At 48.1% G+C, this 14,515-nt stretch overlaps 1 protein-coding gene across 1 annotated transcript in view; it reads right to left on the bottom strand.

Moving 5' to 3' along the window:
* Positions 1-297: 297 nt before the first annotated feature.
* Positions 298-14,515, bottom strand: part of rbfox1l (RNA binding fox-1 homolog 1, like) — a 120,263-nt gene continuing 106,045 nt past the window's right edge. The window contains exons 5-11 of the mRNA XM_068022337.1: positions 13,760-13,820; positions 11,243-11,296; positions 10,130-10,268; positions 9,558-9,597; positions 8,349-8,410; positions 2,387-2,465; positions 298-611 (exon numbers count right to left, since the gene is read on the bottom strand). Coding sequence (XP_067878438.1) covers positions 567-611; positions 2,387-2,465; positions 8,349-8,410; positions 9,558-9,597; positions 10,130-10,268; positions 11,243-11,296; positions 13,760-13,820 — 480 coding nt within the window. The 3' untranslated portion in view covers positions 298-566. The remainder of the gene's footprint in view (positions 612-2,386; positions 2,466-8,348; positions 8,411-9,557; positions 9,598-10,129; positions 10,269-11,242; positions 11,297-13,759; positions 13,821-14,515) is intronic.

The following is a 14,515-nucleotide window of genomic DNA, read 5'->3' as shown; positions in this document are numbered from 1 at the left end:
AAAGGGCTAGATGATGACGCGACTGTGCATCTCGGGATTCCGTAAGTCAAACCCAGGGTCAAGAACCTGCTTGCAGTACCGGGGAAGACCCTGTTAAACTATTCCAACTCACTACTCCCAGCCACTTCAGCAAAGGCAACTTTTAGCAAATCTGGAAAAAGCTTCGTTATTTCTTCGGTGTTAATGAAGATGATAACACTGACACTGCTCAATTCTTAAATCCACAAGGCAGTTAAGATTCTAGCACAAGCCCAGTCCACACACCCCACCACCCCCCCCCCCACCCCCCCCCGGACTGCATCCAACGCATCTTCCTCGAGAAAATGCAGCAAGGCAACGACGACAAAACAAAAAAGTGGTGGTTCCTAAATCCAAGCATTTACACTTTTTGCACAGTTACAGAAGCTCCAAGGCACATTTCAACCCAGAGACGGGAAGGAACTTTACGTCATCCAGCTGGCACAGGAATTGGGCCGTCCCGACCCTTTCACGGCTGTAGGTGGGTAAAAAGGAGTCGTGGGGGGGGGGGGGGGGTAGGTGGGGGGTAGTTCCCGTCCGTGACCGGTTCAGTACGGAGTGAAGCGGTTGTAGCCCCCGCGATACAGGCTGGCCTGGAATCAGACAAAGGAAGGCGTTGGTTAGCAGTTGTCATTGAGAGAGTCAGGCGCAAAGATACAATGAAGAATGTCGACCTTTGAAGGCAGCAGGACATACTGAGAGAGTGCTAAGATGGGCACATGAGGGAAACAAACTTGCAGGGCTATGGGAATAGAGCGGGGGGAGTGGGACTACCTGGACTGTTCCACAGAGAGCGAGCAGGGTCTCACGGTTAATTGCAGCTCTGGAAGGAAGGGGCCCGGAACTGGGGATTCGTCGCCCAGTAATGGGCCTCCAATGGTGGCAGGATGGGAAGGCCGTTCACAGGCCTTCCCGCGCCGGGGCGAGCACCCGCCCCCTGCCACCGCCCGACCAGCTTTTATGCTCACCCTGCCATCAATCCCGCCAGCACTCAGGTCACCACACAGCCGTCTCTTTTCCGGAGAACTGAGTCCCTACCTTATCAGCCTTCCTGATAATTATACCCTCTTTGTTTTAGTATCGCCCCTTTGAATAATCGCTGCACTATCTCCAGTACCTCTCTCTCAATTTACATCATGAAAATCGGAGCTGTGCAGTGCTTCAAGTGTGGTCTAACCAAGGTATATGGAGACTGGAACTGTGCACAGTGCTCCAAGTGTGATCTAACCGAGGTATATGGAGACTGGAACTGTGCACAGTGCTTCAAGTGTGGTCTAACCGAGGTATATGGAGACTGGAACGGTGCACAGTGCTCCAAGTGTGGTCTAACCGAGGTATATGGAGAGTGGAAGTGTGCACAGTGCTCCAAGTGTGGTCTAACCAAGGGATATGGAGACTGGAACTGTGCACAGTGCTCAAAGTGTGATCTAACCGAGGTATATGGAGACTGGAACGGTGCACAGTGCTCCGAGTGTGGTCTAACCGAGGTATATGGAGAGTGGAAGTGTGCACAGTGCTCCAAGTGTGGTCTAACCAAGGGATATGGAGATTGGAACTGTGCACCGTGCTCCAATTGTGGTCTAACCAAGGGATATGGAGACTAGAACTGTGCACAGTGCTCCAAGTGTGGTGTAACCGAGGAATATGGAGAATGGAACAGTGCACAGTGCTCTGAGTGTGGTCTAACCAAGGGATATGGAGACCGGAACTATGCACAGTGCTCCAGGTGTGGTCTGACCGAGGGATATGGAGACTGGAACAGTGCACAGTGCTCCAAGTGTGGTCTAACCGAGGGATATGGAGACTGGAACTGTGCACAGTGCTCCAGGTGTGGTCTAACCAAGCGATAGGGATGTGACCTCTGCTGTAAACACCTTCAAGACATTGTAATGTCTTCTTAAATTGTCATCGCCTTCTACAGTGTTAACCATGCTCTTCCTGCACCCTCCCCACCTCCCCACCTCCACGCCCTCCCACCCCCACCTCCGCACCCTCCAATTTGGTGTCATGGACAAGTTTTGAAATTGTGGTTCCGATTCCAAAGTGCAAATGATTTCTGGAAATTATGACCATCAGTGTTCCTAGCAGCCATCCCAGTGGAAGACCAGATCCCATTTTGAGCCAGTCTGGTCAGCTACCCTTAACCCATCCCCCGACCCCCCGACCCACCCCACTCTATGTTTTCTGTTTTGGAACCAGCTTTGTATCTATTCTGTTACCTGCCCCCTTACTCTACATACTCTGACTTGGCCAAAGCTGGCTTATATACCCAACACAGGGGTTATCCCAGATTACTGATTTCACCTAAGGCCAATCATTTTGCATAGTATATGGCCCAATTTGCATTCGATGCCAGGAAGGCACTCACCACTGTTCCGACACCATACGGCGTGGCAGGTCCTAATGCGTGATGGTAGGGATCGGCTGTGGTGTACACTCTGCCATATCTGAAAGAGTCAAGCAACCAAATCAACGTGAATCCCTTCAACTCCGAATGAACAACACTGAAAGTCCGCACCTCAACTTTAACCTGAGCTCTTGCAGGTTATCTGATTGCCCATCCAATCCCCATCCACAAACATTCACTCCCTCCACCACCGACGCACAGTGGCAGCAGTGTGTACCATCGACAAGATGCACTGCAGCAACGCACCAAGGCTCCTGAGACAGCGCCGCCCAAACCCGCGACCTCTACCAACTAGAAGGACAAGAGCAGCAGTTTCATGGGAACACCACCACCTGCAAGTTTCCCTCCAAGTCACACACCACCCTGACTCGGAACTATATCGGCCGTTCCTTCAATGTCGCTGGGTCAAAGTGCTGGAATCTCTTCCGAACAGCACTGTGGGGTGTACCTACACTCCAAGGATTGCAGCGGTTCAAGAAGGCAGCTCACCACCACCTTCTCCAGGGCAGTTAGGGATGGGCAATAAATGCTGGCCTAGCCAGTGACGCCCACATCCCATGAATGAATTAAAATGTCATAGCGATCGAGTATGCAAATCTACATGGAAAGTTGACCTCTACCCAATGCTCTGTTCCAATATACCATAGCCAGGCAACTCCACTGTAGATTTCCAACACAGCTCCCGGCATTCCCCTGGTGCATCCACCAACTCAAAGCCAATGGCTCATGTCAGCTCTGGCGTGGTGGCTGGCTCACTTATCTTTGAGTCAGAAAGATGTGGGTTCAAATCCCACTCCCGAACTTTAGCACAAAGCCAGTCCGGCTTTGCTTTCCAACCGTGCCTAATTCCCAGTCCAATCCACCCTCAGTCTCCAATTAAACGCATTCTACGTCTTCCTTTTGACTTCCAGCTGCAAAACACTCACTCCCCATGAAATCCCTCAGAGCATTGCCTCATTTCTGACTTGTGTTACACGATTGCTTCTAAAGATGTTTTAAGAGCTTATATTTGAATTATGAATCATTTGGCATCTTGAAGAAGCTGAACTTTGTGGAATTTCTTTTAGAAAGGAAGGTCATCGGAAGGTTTGGACTGAGGGTGTAACTGTAAGCAGTTACTGGAAGGCATCTGTTTACAAATAAAAACAGCAGGGGTTTTAGGTTGCAGAGGAGTGACAGGCCAAGATTTATAGATGTTACACAACTTGCCTCTGGAAACGTTTTAGTTTGATTTTGAACTGTTAAAAAGCCAGCTGGTGTTTGGCCAGAGTCAAACCTGCCAAAAGAAAAACAGCTCATCCTTCTCTTGCGGAGGAATTCTGTATCTCCAGTGTTTCAGATTCAATTTCCTCTTGTATTTGATGAAACCTTTGGTGCTACTGCTGCTATAATCCTTGTTGCTGCTTCCTGCTGTAAAGCCTGACAGGAGCTTTCTGTGCTGCGTCTCTTGGGAAGCCTACCCAGACTGATCAGCAACATCACCTGGAAAGAACTGTTCCAGGACGATATCACTGACAGCCACCTATTTGTCTTTGGGACACCTCAGAAAAACTAAGGACTTCCTGCCATACGTTCTTTTCAGCCGAAGTGTTTTTTTCTAATTCCTTCTCTTTCTTCCTAACTGCTGTAAACAATTTTTTTTCTGGTTAACTGGTTGTGTATGTGTACATGTGCGTGAGGGCTCGGATAAATAAGGGGCTTTAATATTTCAATTCTTGCATATGTTTACTACATTATTGGTTAAAACTTGGTTTATAATAAACGGATAATTTTGTTGTTTATTAAAGAAATCCGGTTGGTGTGCTTTGTTCTGGGGAAAAATAGGGTATCGGATTTACTTTATTGGGGAGTGGGAAAATTTAAATATATGTTGTGACCAGTGGAGAAGTGGGACTGAATTAACAGTGCACACCTCCTGCCTCAGTCATAACACTTGTGCCATTGACACAAGAAGTGTAAGAAAGCGATCACAGGAGGGTAACGTCATATTGGCCTATGTGTCAAAGGGGGCACTGGAGTTATTGAGTTCGATTCTGTACCCCACATCTCAGGAAGGACATGTTGGTCTTGGAGAGGGGGTGGGGAGGGGTGCAGCACAGAGTCACCAGAATGACACCAGGGTGAAAAGGAAAGTCTATTGGCACTTGAGGGAATGTGCAGGACTACAGCACAGAGTTGGGGACGGGACTGACTGAATTGTTCTACAGAGAGCTAGCATGGACTTGATGGGCCCAAGGGCCTCCTCCTGTATGATAACGACCGTAACGCTATGGTCAAAAGGGTTAAATGACGAGCTCCATGTGCACGGACCAGGTCTGCATTCCCTTGCATATGCAAAAACTGAGGAGTGATCTGATTGTGGTGCTGAAAATGATTAAAGGATTCCCTAAGCTAGCTAGCGAAAGGTTACTCCCTCCGATGGAGAGTTGTGGGCGGGGGGGAATCGCGAATGAGAAGATCCCCTGGAATTCGAGCTAGGCCGGTCAGGGGTCATGTTGGGAAGCACTTCTTCACACAAAGGGGGAGCGGAAATCTGGAACTCTCTCCCCACTCTTCCCCCCACACCAAAAAAAGACTGTGGATGCTGGGGGAAAACTACAAACATACGATCGTGAAAATTAGGAGCAGGAGTAGGCCTCTCAACAAGATCATGGCTGATCTGATTGTGACCTCAACTCCACATTTCCCCTTACCCCCAGTATCCTTTCACCCCCTTTCTTATCAAGAATCTATCTACCTCTGCCTTAAAAATATTCAAAGACTCTGCTCCCATCGCCTTTTGAGAAAGAGAGTTCCAAAGACTCACGACCCTCTGAGTGAAAAAAAATTTCTCCACATCTCTGTCTTAAATGGGAGACCCCTTATTTTTAAACAGCGACCCCTAGTGCTAGATTCTCCCACAAGGGGAAACATCCTTTCCACATCCACCCTGTCACAACTAAGGAGGACCAAGACATTGATTAAGAAGGGGAAAATAGAGTACGAGAGTAAGCTTGCGGGGAACATAAAAACTGACGGTAAAAGTTTCTACAGGTATGTGAAGAGAAAAAGATTGGTGAAGACAAATGTAGGTCCCTTGCAGTCAGAAACAGGGGAATTTATTATGGGGAACAAAGAAATGGCTGACCAACTAAATGCATACTTTAGTTCTGTCTTCACAAAAAAGGACACAAATATCACACCAGAAATGTTGGGGAACACAGGGCTTAGTGAGAGAGAGGAACTGAAAGAAATCAGTATTAGTAAGGAAATGGTGTTGGGGAAATTGATGGGATTGAAAGCCGATAAATCCCCAGGGCCTGATGGTATGCATCCCAGAGTACTTAAGGAAGTGGCCCTAGAAATAGTGGATGCATTGGTGGTCATCTTCCAAGATTCTATAGACTCTGGAACAGTTCCTACAGATTGGAGGGTAGCTAATGTAACCCCACTATTTAAAAAGGGAGGTAGAGAGAAAGCAGGGAATTATAGACCAGTCAGCCTGACATCGGTAGTGGGGAAAATTCTAGAGTCCATTGTCAAAGATTTTATAGCAGAGCACGTAGAGAACAGTGGTAGAATCGGACAGAGTCAGCATGGATTTACGAAAGGGAAATCATGCTTGACAAATCTACTAGAATTCTTCGAGGATGTAACAAGTAGAGTTGATGAGGGAAGGCCAGTGGATGTGGTTTATTTGGACTTTCAGAAGGCTTTCGACAAAGTCCCACATAAGAGATTAGCGTGTAAAATTAAAGCGCATGGGATTGGGGGTAGTGTATTGCGATGGATAGAAAATTGGTTGGCAGACAGGAAACAAAGAGTAGGAATAAACGGGTCTTTTTTCCGAATGGCAGGCAGTGACTAGTGGGGTACCACAGGGATTGGTGCTAGGACCCCAGCTATTCACAATATATATTAATGATTTTGATGAGGGAACTAAATGTAATATCTCCAAATTTGCAGACGACACAAAACTGGGTGGGAGGGTGAGTTGTGACGAGGATTTAGAGAGACTTCAGGGTGATTTGGACAAGTTGAGTGACTGGGCAAATGCATGGCAGATGCAGTATAATGTGGATAAATGTGAGGTTATCCATTTTGGTAGCAAAAACAGGAAGGCAGATTATTATCTGAATGGCTATAAACTGAGAGAGGGTAATATGCAACGAGACCTGGGTGTTCTCGTACACCAGTCGCTGAAGGTAAGCATGCAGGTGCAACAGGTGGTAAAAAAGGCAAATGGTATGTTGGCCTTCATAGTGAGAGGATTCGAGTACAGGAGCAGGGATGTCTTGCTGCAATTATACAGGGCCTTGGTGAGGCCACACCTGGAATATTGTGTGCAGTGTTGGTCTCCTTATCTGAGGAAGGATGTTCTTGCTATAGAGGGAGTGCAGCAAAGGTTTACCAGACTGATTCCTGGGATGGTGGGACTGACGTATGAGGAGAGATTGAGTCGGTTAGGATTATATTCTCTGGAGTTCAAAAGAGTGAGGGGGGATCTCATAGAAACTTATAAAATTCTAACAGGACTTGACAGGGTAGATGCAGGAAGGATGTTCCCAATGGTGGGGGAGTCCAGAACCAGGGGTCATAGTGTAAGGATACAGGGTAAACCTTTCAGGACTGAGATGAGGAGAAATTTCTTCACCCAGAGAGTGGTGAGCCTGTGGAATTCGCTACCACAGAAAGAAGTTGAGGCCAAAACATTGAATGTTTTCAAGAAGGAGTTAGATATAGCTCTTGGGGTGAAAGGGGTGAAAGGGTATGGGGGGGAAAGCGGGAACAGGTTACTGAGTTGAATGATCAGCCGTGATCATAATGAATGGAGGAGCAGGCTCGAAGGGCCGAATGGCCTACTCCTGCTCCTATTTTCTACGTTTCTATGACCCCTCAGGATCTGATATGTTTCAAACAAGTCGCCTCTTACTCTTCTAAATTCCAGCGGATACAAGCCTAGCCTGTCCAATCTTTCCTCATAAGACAACCCGCCCATTCCAGGTATTAGTCTAGTAAACCTTCTCTGAACTGCTTCCAATGCTTTTACATCCTTCCTTAAATAAGGAGACCAGTACTGTACACAGTACACCAGATGTGGTCTCACCAATGCCCTGTATAACTGAAGCATAACCTCCCTACTTTTATAATATAATATAATAAAAACAAGAAATGCTGGAACCACTCAGCAGGTCTGGCAGTATCTGTGAAAAGAGATCTTCTCTTTTCACAGATGCTGCCAGAGCTGCTGAGTGGTTCCAGATTTTCTTGTTTTTATTTCAGATTTCCAGCATCCGCAGTATTTTGCTTTTATTTTACTCCCTACTTTTATATTCAATTCCCCTCACGATAAATGATAATATTCTATTAACTTTCCTAATTACGTGCTGTACCTACATACTAACATTTTGCGATTCATGCACGAGGATACCCAGATCCCTCTGCATCTCAGAGCTCTGCAATCTCTCACCATTTAGATAATATGCTGCTTTTTTAAATTCTTCCTGCCAAAGTGGACAATTTCACACTTTCCCACATTATACTCCATTTGCCAGATCTTTGCCCACTCACCTAACCTATCTCTATCCCTTTGTAGCCCCCTTGTGTCCTCTTCACAACTTACTGTCCTACCTATCTTTGTGCCATCAGCAAATGTAGCAACCATACCGTCGGTCCCTTCATGCAAGTCATTTATGATAAGTTGTAAAAAGTTGAGGCCCCAGCACCGATCCCCGCGGCACGCTGCTGGTTACATCTTGCCAACCAGAGAATGGCCGCCCTTCCTGTTCCTAGCGTTCAGATTTTGCTCTGTTACGGTCGAAACTGGGTGCCCTGCAGACGGAGGAATGCCCGTGTTCCTGGCGCAAGAGTCAAAACAGGCACAAATGGAGACCCGCAAGAAGAGGATGAGGTGCCACGGAAGAGTTGGCAGAGGCATACTTACCCGTCACTGTAGGTAGGGGTGGCAGCAGCTGGTTGAGCCACTCGGTATGTGGCGTAACCGCCCTGAAACAGAAATCAGAGGGAAGACGTGCGATGAATGGCAGGGAAAGACACATAGAGGGGGCAGACATTCACCTTCAGCGGTGGACTATTGGCCGGTCGTTTGTTACACTCCCCGCTATTCGCTTCCATTGTCAAGGGAGTGGAATTTCAGAGGGTCGCTACAGATGTAACGACAGCCCCACGTCAGCCACCACGCGGAGGCAAATTTCTACCTCGCAGCTGTTGAGAGCATCCGTCCCAATGAATGCAAACTGAGGGGCAGGGGGAGGAATCCGCAACAGGCATGGGACACCAACGAGAGGGAGAGAAGGAGAGTCAGAGTGAAACAGAGCGAGAGAAAAAAAAAACAGAGAGATAGAGACAGCGACAGATAGAGAGGGACAAAGATGTGGGAGGATGGGGGGGTGACGGGGGGGAGGGGAGAGAGGAAACCGAGAGAGGGAGAGATAGAAAAGCAACATGCTTTATTTACATGCCGTCCCTCACATGATAGAACAACCCGAGGAGTTTCACAGGAGGAATTACCAAAGAAAATTTGGTCCCTAGGCACCATAATTGGATATTGGGAGAGCTGGCAGAAAGTTTAGTCAGAGATATAGGGTCTTTAAACATACCTTCAAGGAAGAGAGAGAGGTAGAGGGGTGGAGAGAGTCAGGGAGGACACTTCAGAGTCTTGAGAGCAAAAGGTGAATCTGGATTTACAAGAGGCCAGAATTAGAGGACACAGATATCTTGGAGGGTTATAGGGGCTGGAAGAGGTTACACAGATGGGGGTGAGGGGGGGGGGTGGTTGCAGGGCGAGGGGCCATGGAGGGATTTGAAAACAAGGATGAGAATTTTAAAATCGGGGCGTTGCTGGACCATGAGTCAATGTGGGCCAGTGAGCAAGGTGGGGGTGGTGACGGGTGAACGGGACTCGGTGCGACTTAGGTTATCGGATGCAGGGTTTGGCAGTCTACGGTGCGTGCAAGGCAGGGAGAGAGCAGGAACGGGAGGAGAAAGACATTGTGAAGCTGAAGGGGGAAGAGAAATGGAGAGAATGAGAGACAGGCAGATGAAGACAAAGAGAGAGAGAACGCGAGAGAGACAACCAGAGAGGGAGAAAGCTACGGAGAGATGGAGACACACAACGACTGAAAATACCTACATAAATATCCGTCCCGTATAAAGCATCCTGGTACACAACTCTGCAATTCAGAGACAGAAGAGGTCATCAGTGCTACAAAGTTACATGAACATTAGAACTTCCACATCCTCCGCCAATTACCTGCCCCAGTCCCTGCGTTTTTCCCCGTTAAATCCCTCCCTTTCCAAGTACAAGAATCACAAACATCCTGAACCCTGATTCCGCAAAAAGGGCATTTGAAACCATTCCCGCCCAACATCCCCCTGAACCCATCGGAGTCCTGAGCTTGGAGGCAAAGCAAACGGCACAATTTTAACCAGGGTGCAGGACGAAAGAGACCTGCAGCTTCTCAAACACAAATCCCCGATGGCAACAGGATATGCTGCCAGGAAAAGATTCGCAGAACTATGAGGAAAGAACGGGAGGGTGGGATTGGCTAAGTTGCTTTTGCAGGGGGAGCCCGGCACAGACTCAATGGGCCGAACAACTTCTTACTGTGCTGTGACCATTCCATTAATCTATGAAAGGGGAATCGGATAAACACTGGAAGGGCAGAAATTGACAGGGATACAGGGACAATGCCCGACACTTACCCTCCGTAGGCTGGCATGGGAGATGGCGCTGTCACTGCCCGGATGGCGTTGTACACGGCCCTGCCTCGGCCTCGGAGGTGTGTCCCTCTGTAGGCCATGGCTGGAGCTGCAGCAGCCACTGGGTATGGGAATCCAGCCACTGAATGGGGAACCAGAAGGAAAGGGGGTTAGACCAGAAGAACAGCAGAAAGACAATGTATTCAACCTAACAAGACTGGCAGGCCCAACAGCACTGGAATCCCAACAGGACTGAGAATCCCAACAGCACTGAGATTCCCGACAGGACTGAGAATCCCAACAGCACTGAGATTCCCAACAGTCATAGAATAGAATCATAGAATCATCGAAAGTTTATGGCACAGAAAGAGGCCACTTGGCCCATCATGTCCGTGCCAGCTGAAAAACGATCCACCCATTCTAATCCCACCTTCCAGCATTTGGTCTGTAGCCCTGCAGATTACAGCACTTGAGGTGCACATCCAGACTTCTTTCGAATGAGTTGCGGGTAATCCCAGAGGCCCTGGAATCCCAACAGCACTGCAGATCCCCCATAGGCCCAGCTACTCCCCAAAAGACTTGGGAATCACCAATCGTACTGGGAGGGTTTGATGGGGCAACATAGTGGGAGCCTCGTCTTTGTGGAGTCTGACCTGGGAGTGTCTGATGCTGGTACAAGGGGTTCCTGAAATGCAATTGCGTTACAAGTCGCAAGAGAAAACGCAGTTCACATGCAAAGTGCTCTCGATGTTCCGACTATCTGGGGGCGGGCGTCTATTGGACATGTGGCAGAACAATAGTGCTGGTGTTGGCATTTTTGCGGGGTCCTAACCATTTTCATGAGGACTGGGCTTGCTTTGCAAATTCGTAAGTGTTCTAAAAGTCCTTTTTGCAGTTTCTGCTGTGCCCAAGTGCGCCCTCCGTATCACTGTCACCTCAAAGCTTACTTACGGGCATGAGCCCGTAATCGAAACTGACACTCCCATTGTCAGTACCGAGGGAGCGCGGCACTGTCAGTGACCTCACGGCCACTACTGGAAGACGGAGAGGGGCGTTCTCCCCCGCTCCCCAGTATCCTTGGGCGCTGCAGGAAAGCACATCTTTCTTTCCGTTTACCTGTGTAAATTTCCGGGGCGTAGACAGCTCCAACCATGGGGTTGATCTTCCAACCTGGGAAGAGAAAGACGTGTCAGGAAGAGTGAGCCTCAGCGGATGCACAAAGATGTTGCAACTCGGAGAGAGAGGGTTTCTCTTCTCAAAGCCAGCTTGGAACACCCATCCCCAATGGCACCTCATTGGCAACTTCCCAGGCCATTTAAGAGGGCAGCCAATTTGACATCCATGGGCCCAGAATCGCATGGAGGCCACAGCGAGTCAGGCAACAGCTTCCCTTCTTGAAAGGATGCCATTCAGATTCTTTCTTACCCCCGCCCCCCATTAGTGATATTAGCACTTTTTTCTCTTTGAAATGCCAATTTGATGCAATGAAATGATTTAAATTCCTCCGACCATCATGGTGAGATTTGAACACATCATTAATGGGGGGGGAGGGGGGGGGGTGCCCGCTGGATTACCAGTCCAGTAACATAGCTGCTGTGCTACCATACCCACATGGGACCAAGAGATTGGAATCTGGAATAGAGAAGCAAGCCAAAAAAAACATCAGTGGGGCAATGGTTGCCTGAATGGCAGGAACATACGAATTAGGAGCAGGAGTAGGCCACTCGGCCCGTCGAGCCTGCTCCACCATTCAATAAGATCATGGCTGGTCTGATTGTAACCTCGACTCCACATTTCCACCTACCCCCCGAAAACCTTTCACCCCCTTGCTTATCAAGAATCTATCGAACTCTGCCTTCAAAATATTCAAAGACTCTGCTTCCACCACCTTTTGAGGAAGAAAGTTCCAAACAATCACAACCCTCTGAGAGAAAACATTTCTCCTCATCTCTGTCTTAAATGGGCAACCCCTTATTTTTAAACAGTGACCCCTAGTTCTAGACTCTCCCACAAGGGCAAACATCCTTTCCACATCCACCCTGTCAAGACCCCTCGGGATCTTATATGTTTCAATCAAGTCGGCTCTTACTCTTCTAAACTCCAGCAGATACAAGCCTAGCCTGTCTAATCCTTCCTCGTAAGACAGCCCGCCCATTCCAGGTATTCGTCGAGTAAACCTTCTCTGTACTGCCTCCAACGCATTTACAATCTTCCTTTAATAAAACGACCAATACTGTACACAGTATTCCAGATGTGGTCTCACCAATGCCCTGCATAACTGAAGCATAACCTCCCTACTTTTATATTCAATTCCCCTCACAATAAACAATAACATTCTATTAGCTTTCCTAATTCCGTGCTGTACCTGTATACCAACCTTTTGCGATTCATGCACTAGGACACCCAGATCCCTCCGCATCTCAGAGCTCTGCAACCTATCACCATTTTGATAATATGCTTCTTTTTTATTCTTTCTGCCAAAATGGACAATTTCACACTTTCCCACATTATACTCCATTTGCCAGATCTTTGCCCACTCACTTAACCTATCTGTATTCCTTTGTAGCCTCCTTATGTTCTCTTCACAACTTACTTTCCTACCTATCTTTGTGTCATCAGTAAATGTAGCAACCATATCCCGGACGAGCCCCCATATCCCTCAATTCCCACAGTGCCCAAAAGTCTCTCGATCGCCATCTTGATCGTCCCTTCATCCAAGTCATTTATATAAATTGTAAAAAGTTGAGGCCCCAGCACTGATCCCTGTGACACACCACTCATTACACCTTGCCAACCAGAAAATGACCCATTTACGCCTACTGTCTGTTTCCTGTTTGTTAGCCAATCTTCTATCCATGCCAATATGTTACCCCCTACACCATAAGCTTTTATTTTCCGCAATAACCTTTGACGTAGTACCTTATCAAATGCCTTCTGGTTTTGGACTCCTAACCGAAGGCAGGATGTACTTGCCCTGGAGTGTGTGCAGTGAAGGTTCATGAGACCAGTTTTTGGGATGAGGGAATTGTCCTCTGAGCAGAGATTGTGTAGACCAGGCCTATATTCCCTGGAGTTTAGAAGAATGAGCTGATCTGACTGAAACATGTAAAATTCTTAAGGGGTTGGACAGGACAGATGCCGAGAGGCTGTTTACCCCTGGCCGGGGAATCTAGGACACGGGAGTCACAGTCTCAGGATAAGGGGTCGCCCATTTGGGAGTGAGGTGAGGAGAAATGTCTTCACTCCGAGGGTTTTGTGACTCTTTGGAATTCTCTACCCCTAGAGAGAGCTGTGAATGCTTGGCCGTTGAGCATATTCAAGATGGCGATCGAGAGACTTTTGGGCACTGTGGGAATTGAGGGATATGGGGGCTCGTCCGGGATAGTGCAGATGAGACAGAAGAGCAGAAATGGGGCAGCAGGTCCGAGGGGCCGGATGGCCTCCTCCTGCTCCTATTTCTCATGGATTGATGGGAAGGGAAGGAAATGAGAAACTGCCCAAGAACAGAAATGGGAGGACAGTACCGAGGCTCGGGAAGCACACACTCCCGAGTTACTAAAGGAGGGCTTGTATTGCTGAGTATTGCTTGTAAGGAGGATCTCAATCTGTAGCGGCACTTCCTGCTACACCTACCATTGATAAAAGGAGTCGGCGGTTTCTTGGGGGTCACAACCCGTGCTGTCGCATTGTTGACCTGCAACACAAAAGCAATGGCCCTTATAGAGTAACAGCAAAGATTAGACGGGACGCCGTCTGCGGGTTAAGCCGCAAACTAGAGGATCGCAACGCGTTCTGGTCGCCGCACTTTAGGAAGGATGTGAGAGCCCTGGTGGCAGTGGGGGGGGCGGGGTGATTTACCAGAATAGTTCCAGGGATGGGGGGGTATTTTCGCCGCAGGGTTCGGTTGGAGAAGCTGGGTTTGTTCTCCTTGGAACAAAGGAGATTGAGGGGAGTTTTAGGCACATAGTAACAAGAAAGTAGGAACAAGAGTAGGCTATTCAGCCCATCGAGCCTGTTCTGCCAATCAACTAGATCATGGCTGATCATCTACCTCTATGCCATTTTCCCCCACTATCCCCACATCTCTTGATGTCATTAGTATCCAGAAATCTATCGATTTCTATCTTGAACATACTCAATGAATGAGCCTCCACAGTCCTCTGGGGCAGAGAATACCACAGATTCACCAACCTCCGAGTAAAGAAATTCCTCCTCATCTCAGTCCTAAATGGCCTGCCCCTTATTCTGAGACTGTGTCCCCTAGTTCCAGACTCCCCAGCCAGGGGAAACATCCTATCCACATCTACCCTGTTACGCCTGAGCGAATTTTAATAGTTTCAATGAGATCACCTCTCATTCTTCGAAATTCTAGAGAATACAGGCCCAGTT

This window comes from Heterodontus francisci, chromosome 45, assembly GCF_036365525.1.
Source record: "Heterodontus francisci isolate sHetFra1 chromosome 45, sHetFra1.hap1, whole genome shotgun sequence".
NCBI lineage: Eukaryota > Metazoa > Chordata > Chondrichthyes > Heterodontiformes > Heterodontidae > Heterodontus > Heterodontus francisci.
Note: the sequence above shows the minus strand (reverse complement) of the source record. Positions and strands in the feature narration are given on the sequence as shown.